The sequence below is a fragment of the Bubalus bubalis genome, chromosome X, assembly GCF_019923935.1.
Source record: "Bubalus bubalis isolate 160015118507 breed Murrah chromosome X, NDDB_SH_1, whole genome shotgun sequence".
Taxonomy (NCBI): Eukaryota; Metazoa; Chordata; class Mammalia; order Artiodactyla; family Bovidae; genus Bubalus; species Bubalus bubalis.
The window spans coordinates 56,547,355-56,564,275 of record NC_059181.1 but is presented as its reverse complement, the minus strand read 5'-3'; the positions used below and the strand labels follow the sequence as shown (position 1 = coordinate 56,564,275).

At 39.5% G+C, this 16,921-nt stretch overlaps 1 protein-coding gene across 11 annotated transcripts in view; it reads right to left on the bottom strand.

Moving 5' to 3' along the window:
* Positions 1 to 16,921, bottom strand: part of LOC102391278 (casein kinase I) — a 55,319-nt gene that overhangs the window by 6,173 nt on the left and 32,225 nt on the right. For 9 of the 11 annotated variants that reach the window (XM_045164545.1, XM_045164547.1, XM_045164550.1 and 6 more), the window contains exon 2: positions 9,113 to 9,359. The exons of 1 other annotated variant lie outside the window; for it this stretch is intronic. Coding sequence is in view for 1 of the 10 variants with exons in the window: in XM_025277178.3 (XP_025132963.3) it covers positions 9,113 to 9,184 (72 nt within the window). In the remaining 9 variants the exon portion in view is untranslated. Of the gene's footprint in view, positions 1 to 9,112; positions 9,360 to 12,045; positions 12,113 to 16,921 lie in introns of those variants that run through there. One more of the 11 variants, XM_045164549.1, reaches the window with a different exon arrangement.

Genomic DNA, 16,921 nt, shown 5'->3' with positions numbered 1-16,921 from the left:
CACACATATGGACAACTGTTTTATGAAAAAAGTGACAAAGTACTTGAATGGGGAAAAGGAAAGCCTGTTTTAAAAACTGTGCTGGAACAAATAGATAAACATTTTGGAGGAGAAAGCAAACCGTGATCCACACCACACACCATATACAAAAATTAACTTAAGTGTTCTCACCGCACACACAAACACACACACGCACACACAAAGTAACTCTGTGAGGTGAAGAATGTGCTGACGAACTTGACTGTGGTATGAAAACAGACATACAGATCAATGGGACAGATGAGAAAATCCAGAACTAAACCCACACATTGATGGTCAATTGATTTTTACCAAAGGAGCCAAGAATATGAAAAGGGAAAGGACAGTCTCTTCAGTTAATGGTTTGGCAAAACTGGACAGCCACATGCAATAGAATGAAACTGGAGCGCTCTCTTACACCACACATCAAACTTAACTGAAAATGGATTAAAGACTTGACCATAAGACCCCAAACCATACAACTTCTGATGAAATCAAACGTGGTAAGCTCCTAGACGTACCTGGTGGAGATAAATTATTGGATTTGACGCCAATATCAAAGGCAACAAAAGCAAAAATAAACGAGTGGGAATATACCAAACTAAAAAGTTTATGCACAGCAATTGAGACCTTCCACAAAATGAGAAGGCAGCTTACTGAATGGGAAAAATATTTGCAAATTGTATGTCTGATATGTGGTTAAAATCCAAAATATGTGGGGCTTCCCTGATGGTTCAGATGATAAAGAATCTGCCCGCAGTGCAGGACACCCTGCTTACATCCCTGGGTCGGGAAGATCCCCTGGAGAAGGAAATGGATTTAAGGAAATAGAATTCAAATCCATAGATTTAAAATCTGTGCCTTGGGTTGACAACACTTCAACACACCAAGAGAGATAACCAGGCATTCTGTGCCATCAGGAGGGACGAATTAACAAGCATTGAATACCACTTCTGAAGTACGTTTGCCTAAAATTCGAATCTGTTTTGATCAAGCCTCTAAAATGATCAGTTCATATTAACGTAGGGACATGGGAACTATGAAATAACACCACAAGAATACAATTAGGAAATTCCAAAAGGTGGAGCATAGTTCCGGGCAAATGGCCCAGCTGCTTCAACAAAACCGTAGCCAGGGGTAGAGCCCATTATATCAGTTCCGGATTAAAAGGGACTTGAGAGATTATTGGGAGACTGTTCTCCACAAATGGAGAAGGCAATGGCACCCCACTCCAGTACTCTTGCCTGGAAAATCCCATGGACGGAGGAGCCTGGTAGGCTGCAGTCCATGGGGTCGCTAAGAGTCGGACATGACTGAGCAACTTCTCTTTCACTTTTCTCTTTCATGCATTGGAGAAGGAAATGGCAATCCACTCCAGTATTCTTGCCTGGAGACTCCCAGGGACGGCGGAGCCTGGTGGGCTGCCGTCTATGGGTTCGCACAGAGTCGGACACGACTGAAGCGACTTAGCATAGCATAGCATAGCACAGCATTCTCCACAAATCCCGTATTTCTGTATATCTTTCAAGCAGACCAAAGATTGCCTTTTTTCCAAACTATCTTTTTGAATATTTATATAGTGAACAGCCTCAAAAGATAGAGTCTCCCTCTCCAGAGCAAAGGGCAAGTTACACTGGAAATTATGCTCAAGACACTTCTTCCTCAAGGCAAGGATCAGGCAGGCTTACTAGCCTTTATGAAAGAGTCGACGCCCATAAGCTAGGGGTGCTTCTCCTATAATGGAACCTACTGCACACGCAGGATTTATCTGGCCTTCTGCAACACCCTGTGGGGACTGAGGCTTAGGGAACTCGTGGAAATGTTGATACTCTGGCTGCCACTAACGCTGTGAGTATTCAAGTCCTCTGTCTCTGACCCAGGAGGCTCATGTTTTCTACCAGCAGGCATAACACCATGGCCAGCTAGCTAACTTGTTAGCTTTCACGGAGGATAAAATAGTAGACACTATGCCTCAACTACGGAAGCCCGCACACCTAGAGCCTGTTTTGGCAACAAAAGTAGCCTCCACAGTAAGTCCGCACGCAACAACGAAGAGATGCCCCTGCTCGCTAGAACTGGAGCAAAGCCTACACGCCAACGAACACCCAGCACAGACAAAATTAATAAAATAAAAAATAAATAAATAAACGAACCCATACCTGCCAACATCTTGACTTTAGCCCAAGGGCAGCCATTTAGGACTTCAGAACCACAAGACTAACATTTTCTGTTGTTTTAAGCCAACGAGTTTATGGCAGTTTGTTACGGGAATGATAGAAAACGGACAGAGGCAAATTTAGGAGATTTGAGAGAAGTCTCTGGAATCAGTAGTGGAAATGTTGATCAAATTGTACGGTCAATAAACGGTCGTCCACTTTACTGCCACTCAGTGAGGAGGAACTGAAGAAGTTATTGCATACGAAGTACCCTGAAGTAGGTTTAAAGACAGGCAATGGCACCCCAGTCCAGTACTCTTGCCTGGAAAATCCCATGGATGGAGGAGCCTGATAGGCTGCAGTCCCTGGGGTCGTAAGAGTCAGACAGGACTGAGGACTTCACTTTCACTTTTCACTTTCATGCATTGGAGAAGGAAATGGCAACCCACTCCAGTGTTCTTGCCTGGAGAATCCCAGGGACGGGGAAGCCTGGTGGCCTGCCATCTATTGGGTCGCACAGAGTCAGACACGACTGAAGCGACTTAGCAGGAGCAGCAGCAGCCTCAACAGTGTTACAGTTAGTCTTAACTCTTCCAGGTAGGGGGCTTCCTCACCAAACTGTGGTCAGTCTCAAGTGTAACTTATTGTACACACTCTCAAGCCTCTTATTGCAACAACTAGTACAGGCATACCTCAGGGATATTGTGGGTATTCCAGACCACCGCAATAAAGTGAATATTGCAATAAAGCGAGACACAAATTTTTGGTTTCCCAATGCATGTAAAAGTAACCTTTATATGGTATTGTAGTCTACTAAGTGTTCAACAGCATTGTATCTTAAAAACAATGTAAATTAATTATTTAAAAACTTTATTCTTTAAGGGCTTCACAGGTGGCTGAATGATAAAGAATCCACCTGCCAGCAGAGGAGACGCAAGAGACGGTGTGTCGACCCCTGGGTCAGGAAGATCCTTTGGAGAAGGAAATGGTAACCCTCTCCAGTATTCTTGCCTGGAACATCGCATGTACAGAGGAGCCTGGCAGGTTACAGTTCATAGTGTTGCAAAGAGTCAAACACGACTGAGCGCAGCAGAGCACTTATGCCTAAATGAGGCTAACCATCATCTGAGTCTTAGGTGAGTCATAATCATTTTGCTGAAGGAAGGTCTTGCCTTGATGATGATGGCTACTGGTTGATCAGGATGGTTTTTGCTGAAGGTTGAGGTGGCTGTGGCAATTTCTTAAAATAAGACAGAAATGAAGTTTGCCTCACTGACTCTTCTTTTCACGAATGACTTCTCTGCAGCATCTGATACTCTTTTGTAAAATTTATTTTTGTATTGAAGGATAATTGCTTTACAGAATTTTGCTGTTTTCTGTGCTGACCTGCACTACCAAAAGAGTTCCTTAAGACAGAAGGCAAATGATGCCAGATGGAAATCTACATCTACACAAAGGAATGAAGAGCATCAAAAATGGTAACTACATGGGTAAATATAAATATTGTTCTCATTGTTTGGATCTCTTTAAAAGATCATCAACTGTTTAAAATTAGAATATCAATGAATCATGCCATTTATAACATACTCAAATTTAAATATATGACAACCATAGCACAAAACATGGGAAAGGACATGGAAGTATGTTGTTGTAAGGTTCTTGAATTATACATAAAATGGCATGATGTCAAGACGTTAAATTGTAATAAGCTAACGATATCAACACTATAAACCCTAAAGCAACCACTAAAATAAAACAAGGAAGTATTAAAGCTCTTAAACATAACAAAGAATACAAAATGGAATCATAAAAAATAATTAATTTAAAATAAGACAGAAATAAAGGGGGAAAGGACCAAGGAATTGATAGAACAAATAGAAAACAAATAGCCATATGGTAGATTTAAACACAACCGCATCTATAATCTTATTATATGTAAGTGGAAAACAGATTTTAAAGAGGGTAAAAAAAAGCAAGAAATCCACTTTAAATATAAAAGACAAGATTAGGTTAAAAGTAGAAGGATGGCAAAACATGTACTAGGCTTTGCCAGAGGGAAGGGATATTTAGGGAGTTTGGTATGGACATGTACACACGGTTCGATTTAAAATCAATAATCGGTAAGGGCCTACTGTAGAGCGCATGGAACTCTGCTCATTATGTGGCAGCTTGGATGGGAGGGGAGTTTGGGGGAGAATGGATACATGTATATGTATGGCTGAGTCCCTCCGCCTTTCACTTGAAACTATCACAAGATGGCTAATCAGCTATACCTCAATACAAAATAAAAAGGCTTTTTTAAAAAAACTTTGAAATTCCATACAAATTTTAGAATCATCTTAGTCAATTTCTACAAAAAAGCATAGTGTACCATGCTGGAGAAGGCAATGGCAACCCACTCCAGTACTCTTGCCTGGACAATCCATGGGTGGAGGAGCCTGGTAGGCTGCAGTCCATGGGGTCGCTAAGCATCGGACATGACTGAAGCGACTTAGCAGCAGCAGAAGCAGCAGCCAAATATAGAGGAGTTACATGCAACTGATCCAGGTTGGACACAGGCAAACCAGATGATGATGACGACGATGACAATGACAGAAAACACTCATAAGGTTCTTACTACACGCTATGTACTTAAATAGCTTTTAGGACATGCCAGGCACTGTTCTAAGTGACACAGAAGTATGTACACACATACAACAACAACAACCTGGTACATTAGCCAAGGATTTCTCTTGGGTATTTTCTAGAAGAGTTTCCTCATATGGTCTACATATGCTTTGATGAAGAAACCTAAAATGTTTCCAAAGAGATTGTACCAGTTTACACTCCCACCAGCAGTTTATGGACTCCTGATATGAGCTAATACATCAGCAACTATATGCACTGAGATGAGTATATGAGCTACTGATACAGACCCTTATCCTTGCTAACAGTTGTCACTGTCAGCCTTCTTAAGTTTAGCCATTCTGGTGGAGGTATGGCAGGATTACACTGTGGTTTCACTTTTGCATTTCCCTGATTTCCCTGAGTACCATCTCAGGTGTTACTAGCCATTTGGATTTCCTCCTTCGTTACACACCTATTCAAATAACCTCTCTGACTACAGGGTCATCTGCTTTTTCTTATTGTTCTGCTGTTCTTTATACATCCTGGGTACAAGTCCTCTGTTGTCTGTCTCTTCTTCCACTCTGCGGCTTGTGATTTTCTTTTCCATGGAAATAAGTTATCATAAAAGTCAGGAGAGTACCTGACTTTGGAAGTAGGGGAATTCTGGAATGCTAACTATGGACATTTTCTAGACCTACATAGTGAAAAATTACTGAGCTGTACATGTCTGTTTTGCACGCTTTTCTGGACATATGTTATATTTCACAACAAAAATATTTTTTTAAAAGATAGGCTGAATCTAGGACCCACTAACTCCACCCCTATGTATACGGTCAAGAGAGGGTGGACACACATACATGACATGAACAAAAATGTTCATGGCAGCATGGTTTATAACTCATTTTCTATTTTACCAAAAGATTTAAAATTACCAAAAACTGGTAAGAATTTGTCTTGTGGGCTACGTTTCCTGAACTAAAAAAATAAAAAATAACAGGGTGCTCTCAACTGCTTTTACTTACATAAAGAAATTCATACAGAGAAAACTAACTTGGTTATACGTATTAAAGAGGGGTGAACAGCGAGTTCCCTGGTGGTCCAGTGGTTAAGACTCTATGATTCCACTCACTGCAGGGGTGTGGGTTCAGTCCCTGGTCAGGGGACTAAGATCCCACATGCCCCACCATGGTGCAGCCAAAAACTAAATAAAAATTAAAAATAAGGAGAAGTGAATAGACAGGAAAAAGATAAGAGAATTTAGACCATATATAGCTTTTCATATTTTAAAATTTTATATATATTTAAAATTTTTATTTTTGAGCCATCTGACTGTATTATCATTTAAAAATTAAATTTAAAAACTATTACTAATATAAGAGTGATAAGATACTAAACAAAAATTCTGAAAAGAAAAAGAGTTATTTAAAACAAAATCATGGGCTTCCCTGGTGGCTCAGTGGTCAATTCGCCTGCCATTGCAGGAGACATGGGTTCAAACCCTGGTCCAGGAAGATTCCACATGCCACAAAGCAACCAAGCCCATACGCCACAACTATTGAGCCTGTGCTCTAGAGCCCAGGAACCGCGGCTACTGAAGCCCATGTGCCCTAGAGCCCCTCCTCCAGAGCAAGAGAAGCCCCTGCAATGACAAGGCCGAGCACTGCAAGTAGAGAGTAGCCCCTACTCACTAGAACTAGAGAAAGCCCTCATGGAGCAACGAAGACCCAACACAGCCTAAACAAATAAATAAATAAAATTATATATAAAAAACGTATGTACAGTTGTTATCCTAACAGATGCCATCCTGGGCCTCCTCACTGACCCTGCCTAGGGCTGTACCATGTAGTAAGTCTCTTCTCTGTCACCAAGGGCTTTGTATTAATAGTTAATAGATATTTCTTTTTTTTAATAGATATTTCTTAATGATTATTAGATCTTGTGGCCTCGAGGCTCTATTAGTCTTTAAATAATAACGAAGACCTTCACTGAGGTATTCCCAGTGCCCATAGGACGAATTGCCCATTCATAAATCTTGACTTAGGAATGAACTTGCTGTTTCCAAGCACGTACCCACCCCCCAGACCCTAGGTTAACTGTGAAATTGTCCCAATCGTCCCTCAGCTGTGTAGGAGGCAGCTGTGAATGCTTCTGGTTCATCGGCCCCCTGATCTCACCCTGTGAGTCAGTTACCTATAACAATCAACTGATCCATTGATTATATGGAGTTGCCTGCCTCATTTTTCAGTCTCAAGATACCATTCCAGTATCTTGAGTATCCCTCCATCTTCCAAAAATATAGAACAGCATTAATGAGAGACACAGAAGATGATTTGGGAGATAAAGTCTTTTAAAAAAAACTTCTAGGAAGGAGAACGAAAGTGAAAGAAATGGAAATCGGTAGAGCAAAGAATTTAAAATACGGAGGATCAACAACTGAAATAAGAGATTTTTTGAAAAGCAGAAAAAAATGTGTGTATGAGTGGGAAAAGGACTAGACTGGAAACAGGTTTGTAAAATTCTACACAAAAATGATTTCCAACCTAGAATTCTACACTCAGCCAAAAAGATAAATTTATTATCAGGGTCAAATAAACATACTTCCATGGTATGTATTACTTTTTTATTTCTGTAAATGTATTTATACAATTATATAGATTACATAAATACATTTTACATGACATTTTCAGATATGCAAAGCTTCATAAAGTTCTCCTGTCATGCATCCATTTTCAAGGATATACTGAAGGAAGTACCCCGCCCTCCAAATTAGGGGGTAAACCAAGAAAGAGGAAGACACAGGATCTAGGAGACAGGAAGGAAAAAAAACAGGATTCTCAGGGAAGGGAATCTGATATAAGACAGAAGTAAAAAGGATTTCCTGATAGATGGTGGACAGAAGACACCAAAGTCATAGCTGTGTGTGAAGGCGAGAGAGCAACCAGACCAGCCTTCAGCAAGTCCAGGAGAGATTTTTTTCAAAGAGAAGACACTGATACCCAGAGTTGAGATAGCACTCCCCGCTATTACTTGCTGTGTTAACTTGGGTCAGATAGTTTTTCTCTATGCCCCAGTTTCCCCTTGGAGAAGGAAATGGCAATCCACTTCAGCATTCTTGCCTGGAAAATTTCATGGACAGGGGAGCCTGGGGGGGCTATAGTCCATGGGGCTGCAAAGAGTTGGATACGACTCAGCAACTAAACAACAAACAACAACAGTTTCCCCTTCTATAAAATGAGAATAACAATGGTACCTACTTCTCCAGATTGTAACGAAGATGAGTTAGTAGATATAGTGTGTGTGTAACAGTGCTGGGCTCATAGTAAACACGGTATGAGCGTTTATAAGTAATGTCACTATGTGTGTGTCCGACTCTTTGCAACCCCATGGACTGTAGCCCACCCGGCTCCTCTGTCCGTGGCATTCTCAAGGCAAGAATACTGGAGTGGGTTGCCAGTCCCTTCTCCAGGGGATCTTCCCGACCGAGGAATTGAACCTGAGTCTCACACTGCAGGTAGATTCTTTAACTGAATATACAGAGAGGAGATTTAAATACCTAGAAAGAATTTGGAGTTGAATTATTGATATGTATACAGTAAAGCAAAGAAATGATCAATCCATTAATTCCAGGGAGAAGTAAAAGTTGTGAAGAAATAGTAAGCAGGGATACCACACAACTCAACGAGAAACAGTCACAATAATAAACACGATAGATCTAATCAGAACAGTGATAGGTAGAGGCAAATGTGTATATGAGTGGAGGTGCGTGGAAAAGCTAAATCTCTACCTTACACAGTGGAAAGTCAGTAGATAATGTTCAAAACTAAAAAGAAATCCATTAAAAAGTTTAAGAGAGCTTGCTTCTAGAGAGCTGGAATCTGGGAGAAACAAAGCAGCGAAGAGTCATTGTTTTAAGAAGACTTTGACAACTATTTGGCACCTTTTGTCACTTATAGATAAACTAGAAACTAATTTCAAATTACAAAGTGGCAAAAAATATTCACAGAAATACTGGGTTAACCAAAAAGTTCATTTGGGTTTTTTCCATAACATCGTACAGAAAACCCCAAACAAACTTTTTGGCCAACCCAATATATAAGAATGATAGAAGGTTATTAACCTTACTCTTTAAAAAAAACTCTGTAAAAATCCGTAAGCTAATATAAATAAATCAACAATGGACAGAAGGAAATTCATATAAATAAATAAGCAATAAAAATCCCCTGATTATGTTGCCTGATTTAAAAAAAAAAAGTCATACAAATTAAAATACTGAGATATTATCTTTCATTCTGGAGAATTTCTGTCCCTGGGTGCCTCTTCCTACTCCTTACCTCACAGGAATTGTCACATCCCCCTGTAGTCAGGGTCAGAGACGGCCCAGCAGCACTCCGATTGCCTGGCATCTTTCTGCTGGGCTTTACCCGCAGGTTCTCTTGCTGACAACCCTGCTCTTCCCAGGAACCCGAGGTCAGGTGGGCACCTGTGGACTTAACCACAGCTGCTGATGCTGGATATGGAAGATCCTGCAGCCTTCACCACAGGGTCTGTCCCAAGGGCTAAGCAGAGACTCCAAGAAACCTGGAAAGACAGTGTTCATGTGGTCAGTTATTCTGCATTCACCCCACAAGTGCTTCCTGAGAACACCAAAGTATTGTTTATGGCACTGAATACTGTGGAGTAGACAGTCACATCAACCTATTCAACCTATTCAACCTATTGACATCAACCTATTCAAGTCATTCATCAAAAGGGAATATGAGTGTGACCATGAGACTCAGACTAAAATTAACAAAAGCTTCATTTCTAGCTCTGTCATCCTTTAGCTGTCTGAATATGAAAATGTTTCTTCAGGTTTTCTTTTCGCCAAAACAAATCAAAAATATTTATTTCAAGGGACTGTGAGAATTAAATGAGTTGATGTTTTTAAGCAACTCAGCAACAGACTGGCCCAGATAAATACTTAATTCATATTAGCAAGTATGGTTATTACAAGGAATTATGTAATATGCAGAAGGAAGTATCTCATTTAATGTGCACATCAATCACATTATTTGTGTACTGCTGTAATTATTATTATCTCACAGTATGCATACAGAGAAGGCAATGGAAACCCACTCCAGTATTCTTGCCTAGAGAATCCCGTGGACAGAGGAGCCTGGTGGGCTTCCATGGGGTCGCACAGAATCAGACACGACTGAAGCGCCTTAGCATGCATGCATGCATTGGAGAAGGAAATGGCAACCCACTCCAGTATTCTTGCCTGGAAAACCCCAGGGACACAGGAGCCCGGTGGGCTGCCGTCTATGGGGTCGCACAGAGTTGGACACGACTGAAGTGGCTTAGAAGCAGCAGCAGCATGCATGCAGAAACAGAGGTTTAGTGATGTTAAATTAAAGTCAGTCTACCTGGCTTCAAAGTTCACATTCTCAGTGGTGTACCACATGGTACCTTATATGTGGGAGGTCAAAATAAACATGGTTCTATTATTAAATAGATGTTGAAAACATGATTATAATTTGGAAAAAAATGTTAAGTAAAGTTTCTTAAGACAGAAGATATATGCCATAAGGAAATTATTAACAGTCTGGGACTAAAATTTTTAATTGCCACAAAAACATCCAGAGGTAAAAACTGTTTCTCCTGTTGAGGGAACTAGGGAGGGGAAGTTGTCTCCATGTCCAAGCTGAGATACAATCTCATTATGATCAACTAATCCAGGCACTACAGATTTAGTCGTTCTTGTTGGCGAAGGGTAAATATCACATAAACTGAGGAGGAACTTAAGACAAGAGAAGTTAAGAAATGAGATGAAAAAGAAACAGGAAAGCATACAAAATAAAAAGCAAAATAAAATTAAAAGTATGAATAGGTTAAAGTTTCAACATGTAAAGATGACGTTGTTTCAGAGAAAGAGAGAATATGCTTTCCTTTCTTCTGCCTATAGAACTTTTTACAAAATTCTATCAAATAACTTGGCCACAAAAAAAACCTGGTAGATGTCTGAATGTTGGGAATGGACAGGCTGCATCCTTGATTATAGTATAAGATGTTCAATATCATAATGCCTTAGGAAATGCAATCAAAACCAAAAATGTTCTATTCATTAGCAAACCATTTCATATACATTAGGATGGCTAAAAAAAAAAAGACAGTAACTAATGTTGGTGAGATGTGAATAAATCTGAGCTCTCAGACATTACTGGTAAAACTTTAAAATGGTACAGCCACTCTGAAAAATAGGTTGGCAGTTCCTCAAAAGGCCACCCATATAGAGTCATCGTATGACCCAGCAGTTCTACTCCTAGTATCTACCAAGAGAAACAAAAGCCCATGTCCACTCCAAAACTTGTGCACAAATATTCACAGTAGTATTATTCATAGTAGCCAAAAAGTGGAAACCATTTAAATGTCGACCAACTGATGAACAGATAAACAAAATTTGGTGTGTGCATACAATGGAGTATTATTTGGCAATAAAAAAAAAGTACCGAGGAGGAGCTAAGATGGCAGAGGAATAGGACGGGGAGAACACTTTCTCCCCCACAAATTCATCAAAAGAACATTTAAACGCCGAGTAAATTCCACAAAACAACTTCTGAATGCCGGCAGAGGACATCAGGCACCCAGAATAGAAACCCATTGTCTTCGAAAGGAGTGGAGAAACTTTTCATCTTTAACCTAGATGTTTTCTCAATGGTGCTGTATAGAAGGAGAAATTTTGAGACTACTGTAAAAATAAGACCGATAACTGGAAGAGGCTTAAGTCCAAACCCTGACTCCAGGGAACATTAACTGACAGGAGCTCATCAAATGCCTCCATACCTACACTGAAACCAAGCACCACACAAGGGCCAACAAGTTCCAGGGCAAGACATACCAAGCAAATTCTCCAGCAACACAGGAACACAGCCCTGAGCTCCAATATACAGGCTGCCCAAAGTCACCCCCAAACCATAGACATCTCATAACTCATTACTGGACACTTCATTGCACTCCAGAGAGAAGAAATCCAGAGCAAAACACTGACCAGAACACCGACACAAGCTTTCCTAACCAAGAAACCCTGACAAGCCACCTGTACAAACCCACACACAGTGAGGAAATGCCACAATAAAGAGAACTCCACAAACTGCCAGAATACAGAAGGGACACCCCAAACTCAGCAATTTAAACAAGATGAAGAGACAGAGGAATACCCAGCAGGTAAAGGAACAGGATAAATGCCCACCAAACCAAACAAAAGGGGAAGAGAAAGGGAATCTACCTGATAAAGAATTCCGAATAATGATAGTGAAATTGATCCAAAATCTTGACATCAAAATGGAATCACAGATAAATAGCCTGGAGACAAGGATTGAGAAGATGCGAGAAAGGTTTAACAAGGACCTAGAAGAAATAAAAAAGAGTCAATATATAGTGAATAATGCAATAAATGAGATCAAAAACACTCTGGAAGCAATAAAGAGTAGAATAACAGAGGCAGAAGATAGGATTAGTGAATTAGAAGGTAGAATGGTAGAAATAAATGAATCAGAGAGGAAAAAAGAAAAACGAATTAAAAGAAATGAGGACAATCTCAGAGACCTCCAGGACAATATTAAACGCTACAACATTCGAATCATAGGGGTCCCAGAAGAAGAAGACAAAAAGAAAGACCATGAGAAAATACTTGAGGAGATAATAGTTGAAAACTTCCCTAAAATGGGGAAGGACATAATCCCTCAAGTCCAAGAAACCCAGAGAGCCCCAAACAGGATAAACCCAAGGCGAAACACCCCAAGACACATATTAATCTAATTAACAAAGATCAAACACAAAGAACAAATATTAAAAGCAGCAAGGGAAAAACAACAAATAACACACAAGGGGATTCCCATAAGGATAACAGCTGATCTTTCAATAGAAACTCTCCAAGCCAGGAGGGGATGGCAAGACACACTTAAAGTGATGAAAGAAAAGAACCTGCAGCCCAGATTATTGTACCCAGCAAGGATCTCATTCAAATATGAAGGAGAAATCAAAAGCTTTACAGACAAGCAAAAGCTGAGAGAATTCAGCACCACAAAACCAGCTCTCCAACAAATACTAAAGGATCTTCTCTAGACAGGAAACACAAAAAGGGTGTATAAATTCGAACCCAAAACAATAAAGTAAATGGCAACAGGATCATACTTATCAATAATTACCTTGAACGTAAATGGGTTGAATGCCCCAACCAAAAGACAAAGACTGGCTGAATGGATACAAAAACAAGACCCCTACATATGTTGTCTACAGGAGACCCACCTCAAAACAGAGGACACATACAGACTGAAAGTGAAGGGCTGGAAAAAGATTTTCCATGCAAACAGGGACCAAAAGAAAGCAGGAGTAGCAATACTCATATCAGATAAAATAGACTTTAAAACAAAGGCTGTGACAAGAGACAAAGAATGACACTACATAATGATCAAAGGATCAATCCAAGAAGAAGATATAACAATTGTAAATATATATGCACCCAACACGGGAGCACCACAGTATGGAAGACAAATGCTAACAAGTATGAAAGGAGAAATTAACAATAACACAATAATAGTGGGAGACTTTAATACCCCACTCACACCTATGGATAGATCAACTAAACAGAACATTAACAAGGAAACACAAACTTTAAACGATACAACAGACCAGTTAGACCTCATTGATATCTATAGGACATTTCACACCAAAACAAGGAATTTCACCTTTTTCTCAAGTGCACACGGAACCTTCTCCAGGATGGATCACATCCTGGGCCATAAATCTAGCCTTGGTAAATTCAGAAAAATTGAAATCATTCCAAGCATCTTTTCTGACCACAATGCAGTAAGATTAGATCTCAATTACAGGAGAAAAACTATTAAAAATTCCAACATATGGAGGCTGAACAACACGCTGCTGAATAACCAACAAATCACAGAAGAAATCAAAAAAGAAATCAAAATTTGCATAGAAACGAAAGAAAATGAAAACACAACAACCCAAAGCCTGTGGGACACTGTAAAAGCAGTCCTAAGGGGAAAGTTCATAGCAATACAGGCATACCTCAAGAAACAAGAAAAAAGTCAAATAAATAATCTAACTCTACACCTAAAGCAACTAGAAAAGGAAGAAATGAAGAACCCCAGGGTTAGTAGAAGGAAAGAAATCTTAAAAATTAGGGCAGAAATAAATGCAAAAGAAACAAAAGAGACCATAGCAGAAACCGACAAAGCCAAAAGCTGGTTCTTTGAAAGGATAAATAAATTGACAAACCATCAGCCAGACTCATCAAGAAACAAAGGGAGAAAAATCAAATCAAGAAAATTAGAAATGAAACTGGAGAGATCACAACAGACAACACAGAAATACAAAAGATCATAAGAGACTACTATCAACAATTATACGGCAATAAAATGGACAACGTGGAAGAAATGGACAAATTCTTAGAAAAGTACAACTTTCCAAAACTGGACCAGGAAGAAATAAAAAATCTTAACAGACCCATCACAAGCACGGAAATGGAAACTGTAATCAGAAATCTTCCAGCAAACAAAAGCCCAGGTCCAGATGGCTTCACAGCTGAATTCTACCAAAAATGTAGAGAAGAGCTAACACCTATCCTACTCAAACTCTTCCAGAAAATCGCAGAGGAAGGGAAACTTCCAAACTCATTCTAGGAGGCCACCATCACCCTAATACCAAAACCTGACAAAGATGCCACAAAAAAAGAAAACTACAGGCCAATATCACTGATGAACATAGACGCAAAAATCCTTAACAAAATTCTAGCAATCAGAATCCAACAACACATTAAAAAGATCATACACCATGACCAAGTGGGCTTTATCCCAGGGATGCAAGGATTCTTCGATATCCGCAAATCAATCAGTGTAATACACCACATGAACAAATTGAAAAATAAAAACCATATGATTATCTCAACAGATGCAGAGAAAGCCTTTGACAAAATTCAACATCCATTTATGATCAAAACTCTCCAGAAAGCAGGAATAGAAGGAACATACCTCAACATAATAAAAGCTACAGATGACAAACCCACAGCAAACATTATCCTCAATGGTGAAAAATTGAAAGCATTTCCCCTAAAGTCAGGAACAAGACAAAGGTGCCCACTTTCACCATTACTGTTCAACATAGTTTTGGACGTTTTGGCCACAGCAATCAGACCAGAAAAAGAAATAAAAGGAATCCAAATTGGAAAAGAAGAAGTAAAACTCTCACTGTTTACAGATGACATGATCCTCTACATAGAAAACCCTAAAGACTCCACCAGAAAATTACTAGAACTAATCAATGAATATGGTAAAGTTGCAGGATATAAAATCAACACACAGAAGTCCCTTACATCCCTATACACTAATCATGAGAAAACAGAAAGAGAAATTAAGGAAACAATTCCATTCACCATTGCAACGGAAAGAATAAAATACTTAGGAATATATCTACCTAAAGAAACTAAAGACCTATATATAGAAAACTATAAAACACTGGCGAAAGAAATCAAAGAGGACACGAATAGATGGAGAAATATACCATGTTCATGGATTGGAAGAATCAGTATAGTGAAAATGAGTATACTACCCAAAGCAATTTATAGATTCGATGCAATCCCTATCAGGCTACCAACGGTATTCTTCACAGAGCTAGAACAAATAATTTCACAATTTGTATGGAAATACAAAAAACCTCGATTAGCCAAAGCTATCTTGAGAAAGAAGAATGGAACTGGAAGAATCCATCTGCCTGACTTCAGGCTCTACTACAAAGCCACAGTCATCAAGACAGTATGGTACTGGCACAAAGACAGAAATACCGATCAATGGAACAAAATAGAAAGCCCAGAGATAAATCCACGCACATATGGACACCTTATCTTTGACAAAGGAGGCAAGAATATACAATGGATTAAAGACAATCTCTTTAACAAGTGGTGCTGGGAAAACTGGTCCACCACTTGTAAAAGAATGAAACTAGAGCACTTTCTAACACCATACACAAAAATAAACTCAAAATGGATTAAAGATCTAAACGTAAGACCAGAAACTATAAAACTCCTAGAGGAGAACATAGGCAAAACACTCTCTGACATACATCACAGCAGGATCCTCTGTGACCCACCTCCCAGAATACTGGAAATAAAAGCAAAAATAAACAAATGGGACCTAATTAAACTTAAAACCTTCTGCACAACAAAGGAAACTATAAGCAAGGTGAAAAGATAGCCTTCAGAATGGCAGAAAATAAGAGCAAATGAAGCAACAGACAAACAACTGATCTCAAAAATATACAAGCAACTCCTACAGCTCAATTCCAGAAAAATAAATGACCCAATCAAAAAATGGGCCAAAGAACTAAACAGACATTTCTCCAAAGAAGACATGCAGATGGCTAACAAACACATGAAAAGATACTCAACATCCCTCATTATCAGAGAAATGCAAATCAAAACCACTATGAGGTACCATTTCACGCCAGACAGAATGGCTGCGATCCAAAAGTCTACGAGCAATAAATGCTGGAGAGGGTGTGGAGAAAAGGGAACCCTCTTACACTGTTGGTGGGAATGCAAACTAGTACAGCCACTATGGAGAACAGCGTGGAGATTCCTTAAAAAACTGGAACTAGAACTGCCTTATGATCCAGCAATCCCACTGCTGGGCATACACACTGAGGAAACCAGAAGGGAAAGAGACACGTGTACCCCAATGTTCATCGCAGCACTGTTTATAATAGCCAGGACATGGAAGCAACCTAGATGTCCATCAGCAGATGAATGGATAAGAAAGCTGTGGTACATATACACAATGGAGTATCACTCAGCCATTAAAAAGAATACATTTGCATCAGTTCTAATGAGGTGGATGAAACTGGAGCCTATTATACAGAGTGAAGTAAGCCAGAAAGAAAAACACAATACAGTATACTAACGCATATATATGGAATTTAGAAAGATGGTAACAACAACCCTGTATACGAGACAGCAAAAGAGACATGGATGTATAGAACAGTCTTTTGGACTCTGTGGGAGAGGGAGAGGGTGGGATGATTTGGGAGAATGGCATTGAAATATGTAGAATATCATATATGAAACGGAAAAAATAAAGAAGTACCACCAA